Below are 21763 nucleotides of genomic sequence, written 5' to 3'. Positions count from 1 at the left end.
AGGGGAGTGTGAGGGGGAGGGGAGTGTGAGGGGGGGGAGTGTGAGGGGGAGGGAGTGTGAGGTGAGGGGGGAGGGGAGTGTGAGGGGGAGGGAGTGTGAGGGGGAGGGGAGTGTGAGGGGAGGGGAGTGTGAGGGGGAGGGAGTGTGAGGGGGAGGGGAGTGTGAGGGGGAGGGGAGTGTGAGGGGGAGGGGCGTGTGGGGGGGGGGGGAGGGGAGTGTGAGGGGGGGAGGGGAGTGTGAGGGGGAGGGGAGTGTGAGGGGGAGGGGAGTGTGAGGGGGGAGGGGGAGGTGTGAGGGGGAGGGGAGTGTGAGGGGGGAGGGGAGTGTGAGGGGGAGGGGAGTGTGAGGGGGAGGGGAGTGTGAGGGGGGGGGAGTGTGAGGGGGAGGGGTGTGAGGGGGAGGGGAGTGTGAGGGGGTGAGGGGGTGAGGAGGTGGTGTGTGAGGGGGAGGGGAGTGTGAGGGGGAGGGAGTGTGAGGGGAGGGGAGTGTGAGGGGGAGGGGAGTGTGAGGGGGGGGTGAGGGGGAGGGGAGTGTGAGGGGGGGGGTGAGGGGGAGGGGAGTGTGAGGGGGGGGTGAGGGGAGGGGAGTGTGAGGGGGAGGGGAGTGTGAGGGGGAGGGGAGGTGAGGGGGGGTGTGTGAGGGGAGGGGTAGTGTGAGGGGAGGGGAGTGTGAGGGGGGGGGTGTGTGAGGGGGAGGGGAGTGTGAGGGGGGTGAGGGGATGAGGGGTGAGGAGGGGGGGTGAGGAGGGGGGTGAGGAGGGGGGGGTGAGGAGGGGGGTGTGAGGGGGGTGGTGTGTGAGGGGGGGGGAGTGTGAGGGGGGGGAGTGTGAGGTGGAGGGGTTGTGTGAGGGGGAGGGGAGTGTGAGGGGGGGGTGAGGGTGAGGAGGTGGTGTGAGGGGGGAGTGTGAGGGGTGAGGGGGTGAGGAGGTGGTGTGTGAGGGGGAGGGGAGTGTGAGGGGGTGAGGGGGTGAGGAGGTGGTGTGTGAGGGGGAGGGGAGTGTGAGGGGGGGGTGCCAGCCGTGTACTCACCAGCGATGAGGATTGTGTGCCAGCCTTGGCAGGACAAGTCCGAGACGTTGTGAAGACTACCGAAAATGGGCCGAGGTAAGGAGGTACAGATTTCAGATCCAAAACCCTTCTCCGTAGCTTGCATTCCAAGCCGGCCGTTGCCACCATTGCCCCAGGCAAAGATATGGTTATCTGGCAATGACAATGGAGAGGGGGCTTCAGACATGGCAGCAAGAATCGGGCTATTCTACCATTAGATGTGGATGTCGCTGATGGTACATCTTGCCCATCCCAACCTCCCCTCGGACTGAGTGGCTTGTGTGGCCATTTCAGAGCAGGCACATCGCTGTGGGTTTGGGACTGGGACTCCGCAGGTAAGGACAGCCGATTTCCTGTGCCTCTCCTTCACAACTCCGGCCATATGGACTGAACCCGTGATCTCGGCTTCCTGTCCCACAGATGCTGCCGGACCTGCTGAGATGCTACTGCATTTTCTGTTTATAAATGGCTTTTCATGCTGATAGAAAAATGTCCTTTCCAGTGGGGGACTGTAACAGCTCCTCTCAATGTGGGGAGGGACTGTAATGAGCTCCTCTCAATGTGGGGAGGGACTGTAATGAGCTCCTCTCAATATGGGGAGGGACTGTAATGAGCTCCTCTCAATGTGGGGAGGGACTGTAATGAGCTCCTCTCAATATGGGGAGGGACTGTAACAGCTCCTCTCAATGTGGGGAGGGACTGTAACAGCTCCTCTCAATGTGGGGAGGGACTGTAACAGCTCCTCTCAATGTGGGGAGGGACTGTAATGAGCTCCTCTCAATGTGGGGAGGGACTGTAATGAGCTCCTCTCAATGTGGGGAGGGACTGTAATGAGCTCCTCTCAATGTGGGGAGGGACTGTAATGAGCTCCTCTCAATATGGGGAGGGACTGTAACAGCTCCTCTCAATGTGGGGAGGGACTGTAATGAGCTCCTCTCAATGTGGGGAGGGACTGTAACAGCTCCTCTCAATGTGGGGAGGGACTGTAATGAGCTCCTCTCAATGTGGGGAGGGACTGTAATGAGCTCCTCTCAATATGGGGAGGGACTGTAACAGCTCCTCTCAATGTGGGGAGGGACTGTAACAGCTCCTCTCAATGTGGGGAGGGACTGTAACAGCTCCTCTCAATGTGGGGAGGGACTGTAATGAGCTCCTCTCAATGTGGGGAGGGACTGTAATGAGCTCCTCTCAATGTGGGGAGGGACTGTAATGAGCTCCTCTCAATGTGGGGAGGGACTGTAATGAGCTCCTCTCAATATGGGGAGGGACTGTAACAGCTCCTCTCAATGTGGGAGGGACTGTAATGAGCTCCTCTCAATGTGGGGAGGGACTGTAATGAGCTCCACTCAATGTGGGGAGGGACTGTAATGAGCTCCTCTCAATATGGGGAGGTACTGTAACAGCTCCTCTCAATATGGGGAGGGACTGTAACAGCTCCTCTCAATATGGGGAGGGACTGTAACAGCTCCTCTCAATGTGGGGAGGGACTGTAACAGCTCCTCTCAATATGGGGAGGGACTGTAACAGCTCCTCTCAATGTGGGGAGGGACTGTAACAGCTCCTCTCAATGTGGGGAGGGACTGTAACAGCTCCTCTCAATGTGGGGAGGGACTGTAACAGCTCCTCTCAATGTGGGGAGGGACTGTAATGAGCTCCTCTCAATATGGGGAGGGACTGTAATGAGCTCCTCTCAATATGGGGAGGGACTGTAATGAGCTCCTCTCAATGTGGGGAGGGATCGTAATGAGCTCCTCTCAATGTGGGGAGGGACTGTAATGAGCTCCTCTCAATATGGGGAGGGACTGTAATGAGCTCCTCTCAATATGGGGAGGGACTGTAACAGCTCCTCTCAATGTGGGGAGGGACCGTAATGAGCTCCTCTCAATATGGGGAGGGACTGTAACAGCTCCTCTCAATGTGTGGAGGGACCGTAACAGCTCCTCTCAATGTGGGGAGGGACTGTAATGAGCTCCTCTCAATATGGGGAGGGACTGTAATGAGCTCCTCTCAATGTGGGGAGGGACTGTAACAGCTCCTCTCAATGTGGGGAGGGACTGTAATGAGCTCCTCTCAATGTGGGGAGGGACTGTAACAGCTCCTCTCAATATGGGGAGGGACCGTAATGAGCTCCTCTCAATATGGGGAGGGACTGTAACAGCTCCTCTCAATATGGGGAGGGACCGTAACAGCTCCTCTCAATGTGGGGAGGGACCGTAACAGCTCCTCTCAATGTGGGGAGGGACCGTAACAGCTCCTCTCAATGTGGGGAGGGACCGTAACAGCTCCTCTCAATGTGGGGAGGGACTGTAACAGCTCCTCTCAATGTGGGGAGGGACCGTAACAGCTCCTCTCAATATGGGGAGGGACTGTAATGAGCTTCTCTCAATGTGGGGAGGTACTGTAACAGCTCCTCTCAATGTGGGGAGGGACTGTAACAGCTCCTCTCAATGTGGGGAGGGACTGTAACAGCTCCTCTCAATATGGGGAGGGACTGTAACAGCTCCTCTCAATGTGGGGAGGGACCGTAACAGCTCCTCTCAATGTGGGGAGGGACCGTAACAGCTCCTCTCAATGTGGGGAGGGACTGTAATGAGCTCCTCTCAATGTGGGGAGGGACTGGAATGAGCTCCTCTCAATGTGGGGAGGGACTGTAACAGCTCCTCTCAATGTGGGGAGGGACCGTAACAGCTCCTCTCAATGTGGGGAGGGACCGTAACAGCTCCTCTCAATGTGGGGAGGGACTGTAACAGCTCCTCTCAATGTGGGGAGGGACCGTAACAGCTCCTCTCAATGTGGGGAGGGACTGTAACAGCTCCTCTCAATGTGGGGAGGGACTGTAACAGCTCCTCTCAATGTGGGGAGGGACCGTAATGAGCTCCTCTCAATGTGGGGAGGGACTGTAACAGCTCCTCTCAATGTGGGGAGGGACTGTAATGAGCTCCTCTCAATGTGGGGAGGGACTGTAACAGCTCCTCTCAATGTGGGGAGGGACCGTAATGAGCTCCTCTCAATGTGGGGAGGGACTGTAATGAGCTCCTCTCAATGTGGGGAGGGACTGTAACAGCTCCTCTCAATGTGGGGAGGGACCGTAACAGCTCCTCTCAATGTGGGGAGGGACCGTAACAGCTCCTCTCAATGTGGGGAGGGACCGTAATGAGCTCCTCTCAATGTGGGGAGGGACTGTAATGAGCTCCTCTCAATGTGGGGAGGGACTGTAATGAGCTCCTCTCAATGTGGGGAGGGACTGTAATGAGCTCCTCTCAATGTGGGGAGGGACCGTAATGAGCTCCTCTCAATGTGGGGAGGGACCGTAACAGCTCCTCTCAATGTGGGGAGGGACCGTAACAGCTCCTCTCAATGTGGGGAGGGACCGTAATGAGCTCCTCTCAATGTGGGGAGGGACTGTAATGAGCTCCTCTCAAGGTGAATCCAAGAACAGAGCTCCCCCAGAAGCGTACTGGATTACTTGAATTTTCTAAATGTGTATTTATTTATTCAATGCGGAAGATCGCTCATGCCTAACATTGACTTTCATTTACCATCAGTGGATGCGATGGTGAATCCGTCTCCACAGGACACTCGAGTCACTTGTTTCCCTCCAAGTGCCCCCATCAGAACATTGATACCGTCTCTCTTCTTGTAGTCTCCTACTCCAAGCTGCCCATACTTGTTACAGCCAAAAGTTAGCAGACGGCCTCTCTCTGAATGTACAGAAAACAGCTCTGAATAATACTGTAATGATACAATTCTTAAGACACAACTTGTAGGAGGAAACCGGAGCACCCGGAGGAAACAGACGCAGACACGAGGAGAACGTGCAGACTCCACACAGACAGTGACCCAAGCCGGGAATTGAACCTGGGACCCTGGAGCTGTGAATCAATACCCCAGAAACTGGGGTGTAATACCCAACTCTTAATACCCCAGAAACTGGGAGTGCAATACCCACCTCTTACCAGCTAAGGGCTTGCACAAAGCCTGTGGTGAGGGGCCTGGGTGAGGAATACATGTGCAGATATGGCAGAAATGGGGCCTGTACGACTCCCTGGAGATTCCCCAGCTCCTTCCGTCCCAGGCCATCACTTACCATCAATGGCTGCTGTGTGGGTCTTGCCAGAGGAAATGGTTTTGATTTTGTAAATGGCCAGCTGCTTGGACAGAGTCAGTGAGGTCATGTAGGGAACTTCTTGATCAACCTGTGGAGTGAGAGAGGTGCCTGGATGTTGTTATCTGCAGATAGTGTCTCAACATAGACTGTGTCCAGCAATAAAGACACAGCCCTGTCCCATTCCCACTCACACACACAACACAGCACCCTCAATCCACCCACCAATAAAGACACAGCACCCCATCACCTAACCCACCCCAGAACTGACATGATCCTGAAGACACTGTTGCCAAGTTTGCAGATGATACAAAGATCTCCAGAGAGACAGGTAGCATTGAGGAAGTAAGGGGCTGCAGAAGGATCTGGATAGGCTAGGAGAGTGGGCAATGAAGTGGCAAATTAAATACAATGTGGAAAAGTGTGAGGTTATGCACTTTGGAAGGAGGAATGGAGGCACAGACTATTTTCTAAATGGGGAATCCTTGTTCACGGTTCTCCAAAGGTTAATGTGCAGGTTCAGTCGGTAGTTAGGAAGGCAAATGCAATGTTAGCATTCATGTCGAGAGGGCTAGAATACAAGTCCAGGGATGTATTTCTGAGCCTATTTAAGGCTCTGGTCAGACCCCATTTGGAGTATTGTGAGCAGTTTTGGGCCCCGTATCTAAGGAAGGACTTGCTGGCCTTGGAAAGGGTCCAGAGGAGGTTCACAAGAATGATCCCTGGCATGAAGAACTTGTCGTATGAGGAACGGTTGAGGACACTGGGCCTGTACTCGTTGAAGTTTAGAAGGATAGGGGGGGGTTCTTATTGAAACTTGCAGGATACTGCGAGGTCTGGATAGAGTGGGCATGGAGAGGCTGTTTCCACTTGTAGGAAAAACTAGAAGTACAGGACACAATCTCAGACTGAAGGAACGATCCTTTAAAACAGAGATGAGGATGAATTTCTTCAGCCAGAGGGTGGTGAATCTATGGAACTCTTTGCCGCAGAAGGCTGTGGAGGCCAAATCACTGAGTGTCTTTAAGACAGAGATAGATAGGTTCTTGATTAATAAGGGGATCAGGGGTTATGGACAGAAGGCAGGAGATTGGGGATGAGAAAAATATCAGCCATGATTGAATGGCGGAGCAGACTCGATGGGCCGAGTGGCCTAATTCTGCTCCTATGTCTTATGGTCTTATCCTCCTGAATGCTCCCAGATCTGAGAGCTGCCAATAGGAGGCATTCTGTGCTTTCACCCTCTTCCCTTATGTGGAGATGCCGGCGTTGGACCGGGGTGGGCACAGTAAGAAGTCTTACAACACCAGGTTAAAGTCCAACAGGTTTGCTTCGAATCACTAGCTTTCGGAGCACTGCTCCTTCCTCAGGTGAATGCCTCCTGATTCAAAACGAACCTTTAACCCTGTGTTGTAAGACTTTTTACTTTTCCCTGATGGCCTCTCTCGCTCATATCGAAACAGGAGTAAGGTCCATCAGAATCGAGAGCCCCAGGTTCCCACACCCCTGTGTCAGATGTCACCCCTGAATGGCCTTGCTCACATTTTAACTTCTGGTTTACCCCAACAAAGGAAATCGTTTCTATCTTCAACACCTCAATTAGATCAACCGTTTATATTCTAAGTGCAATTTAGTTCTGGTGAGAGTTTGAAGTGAAGCCATGCTCACTTTGATCTGGTGGTTGCGAAGGCCTCGCATGTAGTGGTTGAGGCCGAGCTTATTGTACTCATTGTTTCCACAAGCCAACACCTTGCCACTCTGAGTCATGAAGAAAGTGCCATCAGAACCACACTGCACCAACACGATGCTCAGGCTCATCGGCAGATTGACCTGCAATCAAGAGAAATCTCATTAGCCAGAAAACAAAATGCCAATAACCAGAAACACAACCTTGAATAACTAGAAACCAAGCAGCATTCATCACAGAATCATACAGCACAGAAAAGGCCCTTCGGCCCATCGAGTCTGTGCCGATGCATGAAAGGCCCTGACCTGCCTACCTAATCCCATTTTCCAGCACTTGGCCCATAGCCTTGAATGTTAAGACGTGCTAAGGGCTCATCCAGGCACTTTGTAAAGGATGTGAGGCAACCCACCTCTACCCCCACCCAGGCAGTGCGTTCCAGACCGTCACCACCCAGGTCTCTGGCACTAAGTCTATCCCTGTGGCTCAGAAGGGAATGGGGGAGAGCAGGAGACCATTAGTTATTGTAGACACTATAGTTAGAGATACAGATAGGCGGTTCTGTGGCAACGATAGAGGCTCACTGTTGGTGTGTTGCCTCCCGGGTGCCAGGGTCCGTGACGTCTCTGATTGTGTTTTCAGGATCCTTAACAGTTTTGGATACTGTTGGGGGAGATGACTCACCAGGGGAAGGCAGTAGTAGCCAGGCTCATGGCACCGTGGCTGCCTCTGCTGCACAGAAGGGCGGGAAAAAGACTGGCAGGGCTATAGTCACAGGGGATTCAATCGCAAGGGGAGTAGACAGGCGTTTCTGTGGTCGAAAACGAGACTCCCGAATGGTATGTTGCCTCCCAGGTGCACGGGTCAGGGATGTCTCAGATCGGCTGTAGGACATACTGAAGGGGGAGGGTGAACAGCCAGTTGTCGTGGTGCATATAGGCACCAACGATATAGGTAAAAAACGGAATGAGGTCCTACAATCAGAATTTAGGGAGTTAGGAGATAAGTTAAAAAGTAGGACCTCAAAGGTAGTAATCTCAGGATTGCTACCAGTGCCACGAGACAGTCAGAGTAGAAATTCAAGAATAGTCAGAATGAATATGTGGCTTGAGAGATGGTGCAGGAGGGAGGGGTTCAGATTTTTGGGACATTGGAATTGGTTCTGGGGGTGGTGGGACCATTACAAATCGGATGCTCTACACCGGGGCAGGACTGGAACCAATGTCCTAGGGGGTGCTTCTGCTAACACTGTTGGGGAGGTTTTAAACTAATATGGCAGGGGGATGGGAACCAGATTAGGAAGTTAGAGGTCAGTAAAGAGGCAGCAACTAAAGCCAGTAAGGTACTGGATAATAAACTCAATGTGACTAAGGGGAAGAGTAGACAGGGAAGAGATGATGAACGCAAAGGGACAGGTGGTCTGAGGTGCATTTGTTTTAATGCGAGAAGTGTAGCAGGTAAGGCAGATTAATTTAGGGCTTGGATTAGTACCTGGGAATATGATGTTATTGGTATTACTGAGACTTGGTTGAGGGAAGGTCAGGACTGGCAACTGAATATCCCAGGGTATAGATGCTTCAGGTGGGATAGAGAGGGAGGTAGAAGGTGTGGAGGAGTTGCATTACTAGTCAGAGATGATATCACAGCTGTGATTAAGGAGGGCACGATGGAGGATTCGAGCACTGAGGCAATATGGGTGGAGCTAAGAAATAGGAAGGGTGCAGAAACATTGTTGGGACTTTACTACAGGCCTCCCAAAAGCGAGCGTGAAGTAGAGGTACAAATATGTAGACAGATTATAGAAAAAATGTAGGAGCAATAGGGTGGTCGTGATGGGAGATTTTAACTGCCCCAACATTGAATGGGACTCATGTAGTGTTGGAGGCGGAGATGGAGCAGAATTTGTAAGGAGCATCCAGGAGAGTTTTTTTAGAGCAGTATGTAAATAGTCCAACTCGGGAAGGGGCCATACTGGACCTGGTATTGGGGAATGATCCCGGCCAGGTGGTTGAAGTTTCAGTCGCTGATTACTTTGGGAATAGCGATCACAATTCCGTAAGTTTTAGAATACTCATGGACAAAGACGAGAGTGGTCCTAAAGGAAGAGTGCTAAATTGGGGAAAGGCAGAGTATAACAAAATTCGGCAGGAGCTAGAGAATGTGGACTGGGAGCAGCTGTTTAAGGGTAAATCCACATTTGAAATGTGGGAGTCTTTTAAGGAAAAGTTGATTAGAGTGCAGGACATACATGTCCCTGTGAAAATGCGGGATAGAAATGGCAAGATTAGGGAACCATGGATGACGGGTGGAATTGTGAGACTAGCTAAAATGAAAAAGGAAGCATACATAAGATCTGGGTGACTTAAAACTGATGAAGCTTTGGAGGAATATCGGGAAAGTAGGACAAATCTCAAACGCGCAATAAAGAGGGCTAAAAGGGGTCATGAAATATCTTTGGCTAACAGGGTTAAGGAAAATCCCAAAGCCTTTTATTTGTATATAAGGAGCAAGAGGGTAACTACAGAAAGGATTGGCCCACTCAAAGACAAAAGAGGGAATTTATGTGTGGAGTCAGAGGAAATGAGTGAGCTTCTTAATGAGTACTTTGCATCGGTATTCACCAAGGAGAGGGACATGACGGATGTTGAGGTTAGGGATGGATGTTTAAATACTCTAGGTCAAGTCGGCATAAGGAAGGGGGAAGTTTTGGGTATTCTAAAAGGCATTAAGGTGGACAAGTCCCCAGGACCGGATGGGATCTATCCCAGGTTACTGAGGGAAGCGAGGGTCGAAATAGCTGGGGCCTTAACAGATATCTTTGCAGCATCCTTGAGCACGGCTGAGGTCCCGGAGGACTGGAGAATTGCTAATGTTGTCCCTTCGTTTAAGAAGGGTAGCAGGGATAATCCAGGGAATTATAGACCTGTGAGCTTGACGTCAGTGGTAGGCAAATTGTTGGAGAAGACTCAGAGGGATAGGATCTATTCACATCTGGAAGAAAATAGACTTATCAGTGATAGGCAGCATGGTTTTGTGCAGGGAAGGTCATGTCTTACAAACCTAATAGAATTCTTTGAGGAAGTGACAAAGTTAATTGATGAGGGAAGGGCTGTAGATGTCATATACATGGACTTCAGTAAGGCGTTTGATAAAGTTTCCCATGGCAGGTTGATGGAAAAAGTGAAGTCGTATGGGGTTCAGGGTGTACTAGCTAGATGGATAAAGAACTGGCTGGGCAACAGGAGACAGAGAGTAGTGGTGGAAGGGAGTGTCTCAAAATGGAGAAAGGTGACTAGTGGTGTTCCACAGGGGTCCGTGTTCGGACCACTGTTGTTTGTGATATACATAAATGATTTGGAGGAAGGTATAGGTGGTCTGATTAGCAAGTTTGCAGATGATACTAAGATTGGTGAGTGGCAGATAGCGAGGAGTACTGTCAGAGAATACAGCAAAATATAGATAGATTGGAGAGTTGGGCAGAGAAATGGCAGATGGAGTTCAATCGAGGCAAATGCGAGGTGATGCATTTTGGAAGATCCAATTCAAGAGTGGACTATATGGTCAATGGAAGAGTCCTGGGGAAAATTGATGTACAGAGAGATCTGGGAGTTCAGGTCCATTGTACCCTGAAGGTGGCAACGCAGGTCGATAGAGTGGTCAAGAAGGCATACAGCATGCTTGCCTTCATCGGACGGGGTATTGAATACAAGAGTCGGCAGGTCATGTTACAGTTGTATAGGACTTTGGTTAGGCCACATTTGGAATACTGCGTGCAGTTCTGGTCGCCACATTACCAGAAGGATGTGGATGCTTTAGAGAGGGTGCAGAGGAGGTTCACCAGGATGTTGCCTGGTATGGAGGGTGCTAGCTATGAAGAAAGGTTGAGTAGATTAGGATTGTTTTCGTTGGAAAGACGGAGGTTGAGGGGGGACCTGATTGAGGTCTACAAAATTATGAGAGGTATGGACAGGGTGGATAGCAACAAGCTTTTTCCAAGAGTGGGGGTGTCAATTACAAGGGGTCACGATTTCAAGGTGAGAGGGGGAAAGTTTAAGGGAGATGTGCGTGGAAATCCTTTTACGCAGAGGGTGGTGGATGGTTCCGGAGTTTAAATATTTCAGTAAGATTAGGGAAGGTGGTAAAAGAGGTGGAGGAGTAGCATTGTTAATCAAGGATAGTATAACGGCTGCAGAAAGGCAGTTTGAGGAGGATCTGGCTACTGAGGTAGTGTGGGCTGAAGTTAGAAATAGGAAAGGAGCGGTCACTTTGTTAGGAGTTTTCTATAGGCCCCCAAACAGTAACAGAGATGAGGAGGAAAAGATTGCAATGCAGATTTTGGATGGGTGCGGTAGTCTCAGGGTAGTTGTCATGGATGACGTTAACTTTCCAAATATTGATTGGAGCCGCTATAATTCGAATAGTTTGGATGGGGCTGTTTTTATCCAGTGTGTGCAGGAGGGTTTCCTCACACTATATGTGGATAGACCGACAAGAGGCGGGGCCACATTGGATTTGGTACTGGGTAATGAACCGGGCCAAGTGTTAGATTTGGTTGTGGGATCTGGTGGACGGGTTCAGGCAGGGAGGTAAACTGGGAGTGCGGGAAGCTGGTGGTGGGGACCGGCAATGGGAGCTGCCCTAGAGGAGGCGGGGTTGGGCAGGGCGAAAGCGCGGGCTTTCCTCTTGTTTCCCACGCTGCTGGGTGATGGGGGCGGGGTCGGGGCTGAGAAGCAAGAGCGGGGGGGGGGCCTGCTGATGGGCACGGAGGAAGAGTAGCCCCACGTGGGGAGGGGCCGGAGGTGTGGCGGAGTCGCCGGGGTCAGCAGAAGTTAGCTGGCTCACGGGAGTGCAATGGAGGGGGGGGGGGCGCGGCTAGGAGGGGTCCTAGCCTGGGGGGGTGGGAGGGTACCGGGTTGCTGCTGAAATGGCCAGGAAGGAGCTGGAGTATGCAGGTGGTGCTGGGAGGGGAATTGCCGCCGTGGGGAACAGGCCGAGCGGGGGGCGCTGGCCAGTGGTGGGCAGGGATGGGTTATGGCTAGTCGGCGGGGGAGGGGGCAGGGAGCCCTCTGATCCGGCTGATAACCTGGAATGTGAGGGGGCTGAACGGGCCAGTCAAACGGGCCCGGGTATTTACGCATTTGAAGGGGCTGAAGGCGGATGTGGCCATGCTCCAGGAGACGCACCTGAAGGTGGCGGACCAGGTTCGACTGAGGAAGGGATGGGTGGGCCAAGTATTTCATTCAGGGCTGGATGAGAAGAGTAGGGGGGTGGCGATCCTGGTGGGGAAGAGGGTGTCGTTTGAGGCATTGAGGGTGGTGGCTGACAGTGGCGGGAGATATGTGATGGTGAGTGGTAAGCTGCAGGGGGAGCGGGTGGTGTTGGTGAATGTTTATGCCCCAAATTGGGACGATGCTGGGTTTATGCGGCGTATGCTGGGCCGCATTCCGGACCTGGAGGTGGGGGGCCTGATCATGGGGGGGGATTTCAACACGGTGCTGGATCCCCCATTGGATCGATCCAAGTCCCGGACGGGTAGGAGGCCAGCGGCGGCTAAGGTGTTGAGGGGTTTATGGATCAGATGGGAGGGGTGGATCCCTGGAGGTTTGCGAGGCCAAAGGCCAGGGAGTGCTCGTTTTTGTCCCACGTGCATAAGGCCTATTCCAGGATCGATTTTTTTGTCCCGATCAGGGGGTTGGTGTCGAGGGTGGAGGATGTGGAATACTCCGCCATTGCCATTTCAGATCATGCCCCGCACTGGGTGGACCTTGGGCTGGGGGAGGAGAGGGACCAACGTCCACTCTGGCGCTTGGAGGTGGGGCTGCTGGCAGGTGAGGAGGTGGCCGAGAGGGTTCGGGGGTGTATCGAGAGGTACCTTGAGGCCAACGATAACGGGGAGGTCCGAGTGGGGACGGTCTGGGAGGCATTGAAGGCGGTGATTAGAGGGGAGTTGATTTCCATACGAACCCATAGGGAGAGGGGGAGCAGAGGGAGAGGGAGAGACTGATAGGGGAGATGGTGAGGGTGGATAGGAGATATGCGGAGGCTCCGGAGGAGGGATTGCTGGGGGAGCGGCGTAGCCTTCAGGCCAGGTTCGATCTATTGACCACCAGAAAGGCGGAAGCTCAGTGGAGGAAAGCACAGGGAGCGGTGTATGAATACGGGGAGAAGGCGAGCAGGATGCTGGCACACCAGCTCCGAAATCGGGACACGGCCAGGGAGATTGGGGGAGTGAAGGATAGAGATGGAAAGGTGGTGCGGAGGGGGGGTAGACGTTAATGGGGTCTTTAGGGACTTTTATGGGGAATTGTACCGATCTGAACCCCCGGTGGAGGGGGGGGTCACGGGCGCTGATTTCCTTGATCCTTAAGCGGGACAAGGACCCCCTGCAGTGTGGGTCATATAGGCCGATCTCGCTGCTAAATGTTGACGCCAAGTTGTTGGCAAAGATCTTAGCTACAAGAATAGAGGATTGCGTGCCGGGGGTCATTCACGAGGACCAGACGGGGTTTGTGAAGGGAAGGCAGTTGAATACCAACATACGAAGGCTTCTGAATGTCATTATGATGCCGGCTGTGGAAGGGGAGGCGGAGATAGTGGTGGCATTAGACGCGGAGAAGGCCTTCGATAGGGTTGAGTGGGGGTATCTGTGGGAGGTGTTGGAAAGGTTTGGGTTTGGGGAGGGGTTTGTCCGTTGGGTGAGGTTGCTCTATGAGACCCCGATGGCGAGTGTAGCCACGAATAGGAGGAGGTCGGAGTACTTTCGGCTGCACCGGGGGACGAGACTGGGGTGTCCCCTGTCCCCCTTGCTCTTTGCGTTGGCAATTGAGCCCCTGGCCATGGTGTTGAGGGAGTCGGGGAACTGGAGGGGCCTGGTGCGGGGTGGGGAGGAGCATCGAGTGTCGCTTTATGCGGACGACCTGTTGCTGTATGTGGTGGACCCGGTGGGGGAAATGCCGGAGGTGATGAGGATTCTCAGCGAATTTGGGGGCTTTTCTGGGTACAATTTACATAGATGATTTGGAGTTGGGGACCAAGGGCAATGTGTCCAAGTTTGCAGATGACACTAAGATGAGTGGTAAAGCGAAAAGTGCAGAGGATACTGGAAGTCTGCAGAGGGATTTGGATAGGTTAAGTGAATGGGCTCGGGTCTGGCAGATGGAATACAATGTTGACAAATGTGAGGTTATCCATTTTGGTAGGAATAACAGCAAACGGGATTATTATTTAAACAATAAAATATTAAAGCATGCCGCTGTGCAGAGAGACCTGGGTGTGCGAGTGCATGAGTCGCAAAAAGTTGGTTTCCAGGTGATTAAGAAGGCAAATGGAATTTTGTCCTTCATTGCTAGAGAGATGGAGTTTAAGACTAGGGAGGTTATGCTGCAATTGTATAAGGTGTTTGTGGGGCCACACCTGGAGTATTGTGTTCAGTTTTGGTCTCCTTACCTGAGAAAGGACGTACTGGTGCTGGAGGGTGTGCAGAGGAGATTCACTAGGTTAATCCCAGAGCTGAAGGGGTTGGATTATGAGGAGAGGTTGAGTAGACTGGGACTGTACTCGTTGGAATTTAGAAGGATGAGGGGGGATCTTATAGAAACATTTAAAATTATGAAGGGAATAGATAGGATAGATGCGGGCAGGTTGTTTCCACTGGCGGGTGAAAGCAGAACTAGGGGGCATAGACTCAAAATAAGGGGAAGTAGATTTAGGACTGAGTTTAGGAGGAACTTCTTCACCCAAAGGGTTGTGAATCTATGGAATTCCTTGCCCAGTGAAGCAGTTGAGGCTCCTTCATTAAATCTTTTTAAGGTAAAGATAGATAGTTTTTTGAAGAATAAAGGGATTAAGGGTTATGGTGTTCGGGCCGGAAAGTGGAGCTGAGTCCACAAAAGATCAGCCATGATCTCATTAAATGGCGGAGCAGGCTCAAGGGGCCAGATGGCCTACTCCTGCTCCTAGTTCTTATGTTCTTTTTTTTTTATAAATTTAGAATACCCAATTCATTTTTCCAATTAAGGGGCAATTTAGTGAGGCCAATCCACCTACTCTGCACATCTTTGGGTTGTGGGGGTGAAACCCACGCAAACACGGGGAGAATGTGCAAACTCCACACAGACAGTGACCCAGAGCCGGGATTCGAACCTGGGACCTCGGCGCCGTGAGGCAACAGGGCTAACCCACTGCGCCACCGTGCTGCCCTAGTTCTTATGTTCTAAGCTCAACCTGGGTAAGAGCGAGCTGTTCGTTGTGCACCCGGGGGATCAGGAGGAGGGGATTGGTAGGCTCCCACTGAAGCCGGCAGGGAGGAGCTTTAGGAACTGGGAGTCCAGGTGGCTAGGAGCTGGGGGGCCCTGCACAAGCTTAACCTCACAAGGCTGGTGGAGCAAATGGAGGAGGTGTTTAAAAGGTGGGATATGTTACCACTGTCGCTGGCGGGTAGGGTGCAGTCCGTCAAGATGACGCTGCTCCAGAGGTATTTTGCTCCTGTTCCAGTGTCTCCCCATCCTTATCCCGAAGGCCTTTTTTAGGAGTGTCAACAGGAGCATCACGGGGTTTGTGTGGGCGCATGGGACTCCGAGGGTGAGAAGGGTGTTTTTGGAGTGGGGCAGGGATAAGGGGGGGCTGGCGCTGCCCAACCTGTGTGGGTATTACTGGGCTGCCAACGCAGCGATGGTGCATTAGTGGGTAATGGACGAGGAGGGGGCAGCATGGAAGAGGATGGAGATGGCATCCTGTGTGAATACGAGCCTGGAGGCGCTGGTAACGGCGCCGTTGCCGCTCCCTCTAACGAGGTATACTACGAGTCCGGTGGTGGCGGCTACCCTCACAATTTGGGGGCAATGGAGACGGCATAGGGGGGAGGTGGGGGGCTCGACGGAGTCCCCGATACGGGGGAATCACCGGTTTGTCCCGGGGAGCGTCGATGGGGGGTTTCTTGGCTGGCACAGGGCAGGTATAAGGAGGTTGAGGGACCTGTTTGTAGATGGGAGGTTTGCGAGCCTGGGGGAGTTAGAGGGGAAGTTTGGGCTCCCCCCGGGGAACATGTTTAGGTACATGCAGGTTAGGGCGTTTGCCAGGCGGCAAGTGGCGGGGTTCCCTCTGTTGCCCCCGCGGGGGGTTCGGGACAGGGTGCTCTTGGGGGTGTGGGTTGGAGGAGGGAAGATTTTGGACGTGTACCATGTTATGCAGGAGGTGGATGAGGCCTTGGTGGAGGAGCTGATGGGTAAATGGGAAGAGGAGCTGGGTGAGGAGATTGAGGAGGGGACGTGGGCGGATGCCCTGGAAAGGGTGAACTCCTCTTCTTGTGCGAGGATTAGCCTCATACAGTTCAAAGTGCTGCATAGGGCTCATATGACCGGGACGAGGATGAGCAGGTTCTTTGGGGGCGAGGATAGGTGTACTAGGTGCTCGGGGAGCCCAGCGAACCATGCCCATATGTTCTGGGCATGCGTTGGGGGACTTTTGGAAGGGGGTAGCAAGGACGGGGTCGAGGGTGGTAGGATCCAGGGTTGAGCCAGGCTGGGGACTCGCGATATTTGGGGTTGCAGCGGAGCCGGGAGTGCAGGAGGCGAAAGAGGCCGGAGTCCTGGCCTTTGCGTCCCTAGTAGCCCGGCGGAGGATCTTGCTTCAGTGAAAGGATGCGAGGCCCCCAAGCGTGGAGGCCTGGATCAATGATATGGCGGGATTCATTAAGTTGGAGAATGTGAAATTTGCCCTGAGGGAATCAGTACAAGGGTTCTTTAGGCGGTGGCAGCCTTTCCTGGACTTCCTGGCGGAACGGTAGGGAAATAGGCCGATAGCAGCAGCAACCGGGGGGGGAAGGGGTTTGTTGGATGTCCCGGGTGTTATCTCTTTCCTTTTTATTGTTTTCTTTTGTTTGTTTTTGTAGTTGCTGGGGGGGGGGGGGGGGTTGGTTTTTGTTCTTTGGCTTTTACTATGGTTGTTTGGTTAATATTGTTTTGTTGTTTATATTTTGTGACAATCTTAATAAAAGTTATTTTTTTTAAAAAGATTTGTTTGTGGGAGAGCACTTTGGAGATAGTGACCACAATTTGGTGACTTTCACTATAGCAATGGAACATATGGCAGGGCAAGGTTTATAACTGGGGAAAGGGTAATTACAATGCGAGTAGGCAAGAATTGGGGAGCATAAGATGGAAACAGGAAATGTCAGGGATAGGCACAATTGAGATGTGGAGCTTGTTCAAGGAGCAAATACTGTGTGTCCTTGATATGTATGTCCCTGTCAGGCAGGGAGGAAATGGTTAAGTGAGGGAACCATGGTTCACAAAAGAAGTTGAAAGTCTTGTCAAGAGGAAGAAGGGGGCTTATATAAGGAGAAAACAAGGTTCAGTTAGGGCACTTGAGGGATACAAGATAGCTGGGAAGGAGTTCAAGAAAGGGCTTAGGTTGGGGTCGGAGCATCGGGATGTGGGCTTCAGGCAACGTCCTGAGACGGTCGATACGGCGGAAGGCATACTCGCATCGGGATCCCCCTGAGACGGTCGATACGGCGGACGGCATACTCGCATCGGGATCCCCCGAGACCGTCGATACGGCGGACGGCATACTCGCATCGGGATGTCCTGAGACCATCGATACGGCGGACGACATACTCGCATCGGGATGTCCTGAGACCATCGATACGGCGGACGGCATACTCGTAGAGTGCGCTGCCTTGGAGCGGGCGGAACATCGCCGAACGCAATTTTGGTGACCCGTGAACCCACCCCAGATCTTTCCCCTCCACCTGGTTTTTTGAGGTGGGAGGCCCTGGATTTTGAGCACTCACATGTTCTGGGTACAGGTAATTCTCCTCCGAGTCGAGCCCCAGGCGTCCTGTAACCAACAAACAAGATTGAGACAAGAACAAGGCAATAGCTCCCACTTACATCAGGAAAAGCAAGTGGAATCACGTAACAAAATCAGCTTCAACTCTCTGATAAATGTTAATGTAATGTTCCACTTTGTCTCAGGGACTGGAAGATAAGAGAAGGAAGTTTTGCTGCAGTGATATTAAAGTGCGTCTCAGGCCCTCTCTGGAGGAACTATGTTCAATTCTGGCCATCATGATCTCAGGGAAAATATACTGGCCCCAGAGGATTGCAGCACAGATTCCCCAGAACGATACCGGGGTTAGATAGACGCGAAAAGTCTTGTTGTAGCCAGAATATAGATAATTATGGTGTGATGCAAGGATCCAGGGAGAATCTGCTCCTCTGTGAGGAAACAGTCCAAAACAAGGGGAAACTTGAAATGAAAATGAAAAATGAAAATCGCTTATTGTCACAAGTAGGCTTCAAAAGAAGTTACTGTGAAAAGCCCCTAGTCGCCACATTCCGGCGCCTGTTTGGGGAGGCTGGTACGGGAATTGAACCGTGCTGCTGGCCTGCCTTGGTCTGCTTTCAAAGCCAGCGATTTAGCCCTGTGCTAAACCAGCCCCTAGGGGCTGAGCCTGTGATTGGGGAAGTTACTTCACAGACAAAGGGAGTGGAAATGTGGAACTCTCTCCCTCGAAATGTGGATGCAGGGGCTCAATTAAAGCTTTCAACAATTTCAGACACATCGGTCACAAGCTATTTCAGTGAGTGAAGGTTCAATGACAACTTTCTTCTTCTGGTGTTGCCAATATCAAACACACAATCCTCGCCTCTCCCCCAAATATCAAACACACAATCCTCGCCTCTCCCCCAAATATCAAACAAACAATCCTCGCCTCTCCCCCAAATATCAAACACACAATCCTCGCCTCTCCCCCAAATATCAAACACACAATCCTCGCCTCTCCCCCAAATATAAAACACACAATCCTCGCCTCTCCCCCAAATATCAAACACACAATCCTCGCCTCTCCCCCAAATATCAAACACACAATCCTCGCCTCTCCCCCAAATATCAAACACACAATCCTCGCCTCTCCCCCAAATATCAAACACACAATCCTCGCCTCTCCCCCCAGCGTGCACAACTTGAGAATAATATCACCCAATTGGAAATACTTACCGTGTTCTCCACAGCCCCACGAGAATACCTCTTTGTTACGTGTTAGTGCGACCACGTGATTATCACCACAGGAAACTTGCTCAACAGGGTGATCGAGCGAGAACTCCACCAGTACCGGCTCCAGCACTTCCTGCCCGTACTGACCATCACACCCAATACAACCGTCGTAATCCGTGCCAAATGCATACAGGTGGCCCTCATCTACAGAGAAAACATAACCGGGGACAGAGCAGTCACCATACAATTCACTACGGAATTAATCATCCTCCACATTGTCCCCATCGAAAACTCCCAGGGCAGGTACAGCACGGGGTTAGATACAGAGTAAAGCTCCCTCTACACTATCCCCATCAAACACTCCCAGGACAGGTACAGCACGGGGTTAGATACAGAGTAAAGCTCCCTCTACACTATCCCCATCAAACACTCCCAGGACAGGTACAGCACGGGGTTAGATACAGAGTAAAGCTCCCTCTCTACTGTCCCCATCAAACACTCCCAGGACAGGGACAGCACGGGGTTAGATATAGAGTAAAGCTCCTTCTGCACTGACCCCATCAAACACTCCCAGAACAGGTACAGCACGGGGTTAGATACAGAGTAAAGCTCCCTCTACACTGTCCCCATCAAACACTCCCAGGACAGGTACAGCACGGGGTTAGATACAGAGTAAAGCTCCCTCTACACTGTCCCCATCAAACACTCCCAGAACAGGTACAGCACGGGGTTAGATACAGAGTAAACTCCCTCTACACTGTCCCCATCAAACACTCCCAGGACAGGTACAGCACGGGGTTAGATACAGAGTAAAGCTCCCTCTACACTGTCCCCATCAAACACTCCCAGGACAGGTACAGCACGGGGTTAGATACAGAGTAAAGCTCCCTCTACACTGTCCCCATCAAACACTCCCAGGACAGGTACAGCACGGGGTTAGATACAGAGTAAAGCTCCCTCTGCACTGTCCCCATCAAACACTCCCAGGACAGGTACAGCACAGGGTTAGATACAGAGTAAAGCTCCCTCTACACTGTCCCCATCAAACACTCCCAGGACAGGTACAGCACGGGGTTAGATACAGAGTAAAGCTCCCTCTACACTGTCCCCATCAAACACTCCCAGGACAGGTACAGCACGGGGTTAGATACAGAGTAAAGCTCCCTCTACACTGTCCCCATCAAACACTCCCAGGACAGGTACAGCATGGGGTTAGATACAGAGTAAAGCTCCCTCTACACTGTCCCCATCAAACACTCCCAGGACAGGTACAGCACGGGGTTAGATACAGAGTAAAGCTCCCTCTACACTGTCCCCATCAAACACTCCCAGGCAGGTACAGCACGGGGTTAGATACAGAGTAAAGCTCCCTCTACACTGTCCCCATCAAACACTCCCAGGACAGGTACAACACGGGGTTAGATACAGAGTAAAGCTCCCTCTACACTGTCCCCATCAAACACTCCCAGGACAGGTACAGCACGGGGTTAGATACAGAGTAAAGCTCCCTCTACACTGTCCCCATCAAACACTCCCAGGACAGGTACAGCACGGGGTTAGATACAGAGTAAAGCTCCCTCTACACTGTCCCCATCAAACACTCCCAGGACAGGTACAGCACGGGGTTAGATACAGAGTAAAGCTCCCTCTGAATACTGGTAACACACATGGAGGGCTATCTTTAACATGGATGATTGTGCTGCGTTGGGTTATGTTACGTGAGGCAGTGGTGTCGTGAAATAGTCACTGGGCGAGTACTCCAGAGTCCCAGGGTATCGCTCTGGGGACCGGCTTCAAGTCCCACCATAAATAAAATAAAATATCTGGAATAAAAATGTCTAATGGTGACCATGAAACCATTGCCAACTGTCGTAAAAACCTACCTGGTTCACTTTAGGGAAGGAAATCTGCCGTCCTTACCCGGTCTGGCCTCCATGTGACTCCAGACCAACAGCAATGTCGCTGACGCTTCAATGTCCTCGGGGATGGGCAATAAATGGTGACCCAGCGACGCCCACATCCCAAGAACGAATGTTTAAGAAGAGACTCTGCTGACGATTGTGTCTGATCCTGCTGCCCACTTACCGGTAATGCAGGTGGTAAACTCATCGCCACAGGCAGCCTGCTCGATTGCTTTCCCTTGCAGCTTCTCCACCCACTTGGGCTGACGATAAGAAGCTCGATCACCATGACCCAATTGTCCAACCATCTTCGTCCCGCCCTGGACATTCTGTGCAAAGAAAAGGAAAGACTTGTTTTCCCGTTGTGCCTTTACCACAGCAGGATATCACAAAGCACTTCAGAAACAATCACGTCATTTTAAATCCCTGTCACCCTCATGTCGAAAGTGCACGAGGCAAACATGCAGAGAAGACGCTGCACAAAGCAATGAACTAACTCAGCAGATAACCAGTTGGTGATGTTTGTTGACAGAAAGGTATTGACCTGCAGGAAGGAATCCCACATTCTCTAAACTAATGGCAGGGGATGGATTACAGCCAACTTAGAAAACAGGTCCTCATTTTAATACCTCATCCAGAATACAGGCTCGCAGCGCCAACGGTGCAGCACCCCCTCAGTACTGACCCTCTGACAGTGCGGCACTCCCTCAGTACTGACCCTCTGACAGTGCGGCACTCCCTCAGTACTGACCCTCTGACAGTGCGGCGCTCCCTCAGTACTGACCCTCTGACAGTGCGGCACTCCCTCAGTACTGACCCTCTGACAGTGCGGCACTCCCTCAGTACTGACCCTCCGACAGTGCGGCACTCCCTCAGTACTGACCCTCTGACAGTGCGGCACTCCCTCAGTACTGACCCTCTGACAGTGCGGCGCTCCCTCAGTACTGACCCTCTGACAGTGCAGCATCCCCTCAGTACTGACCCTCTGACAGTGCAGCGCTCCCTCAGTACTGACCCTCTGACAGTG

The 21763-nt window shown here is 52.2% G+C and overlaps 1 protein-coding gene across 1 annotated transcript in view; it reads right to left on the bottom strand.

The window, feature by feature from the left end:
* LOC119962484 (serine/threonine-protein kinase Nek9) overlaps nt 1-21763 on the bottom strand; it is a 53947-nt gene that overhangs the window by 5158 nt on the left and 27026 nt on the right. Inside the window, 7 exon segments of the mRNA XM_038790429.1 lie at nt 1029-1199; nt 4586-4747; nt 5134-5242; nt 6820-6981; nt 17628-17674; nt 18839-19039; nt 20921-21065. Coding sequence (XP_038646357.1) covers nt 1029-1199; nt 4586-4747; nt 5134-5242; nt 6820-6981; nt 17628-17674; nt 18839-19039; nt 20921-21065 — 997 coding nt within the window.

Source organism: Scyliorhinus canicula, chromosome 2 (assembly GCF_902713615.1).
Source record: "Scyliorhinus canicula chromosome 2, sScyCan1.1, whole genome shotgun sequence".
NCBI classification, from domain to species: domain Eukaryota; kingdom Metazoa; phylum Chordata; class Chondrichthyes; order Carcharhiniformes; family Scyliorhinidae; genus Scyliorhinus; species Scyliorhinus canicula.
Note: the sequence above shows the minus strand (reverse complement) of the source record. Positions and strands in the feature narration are given on the sequence as shown.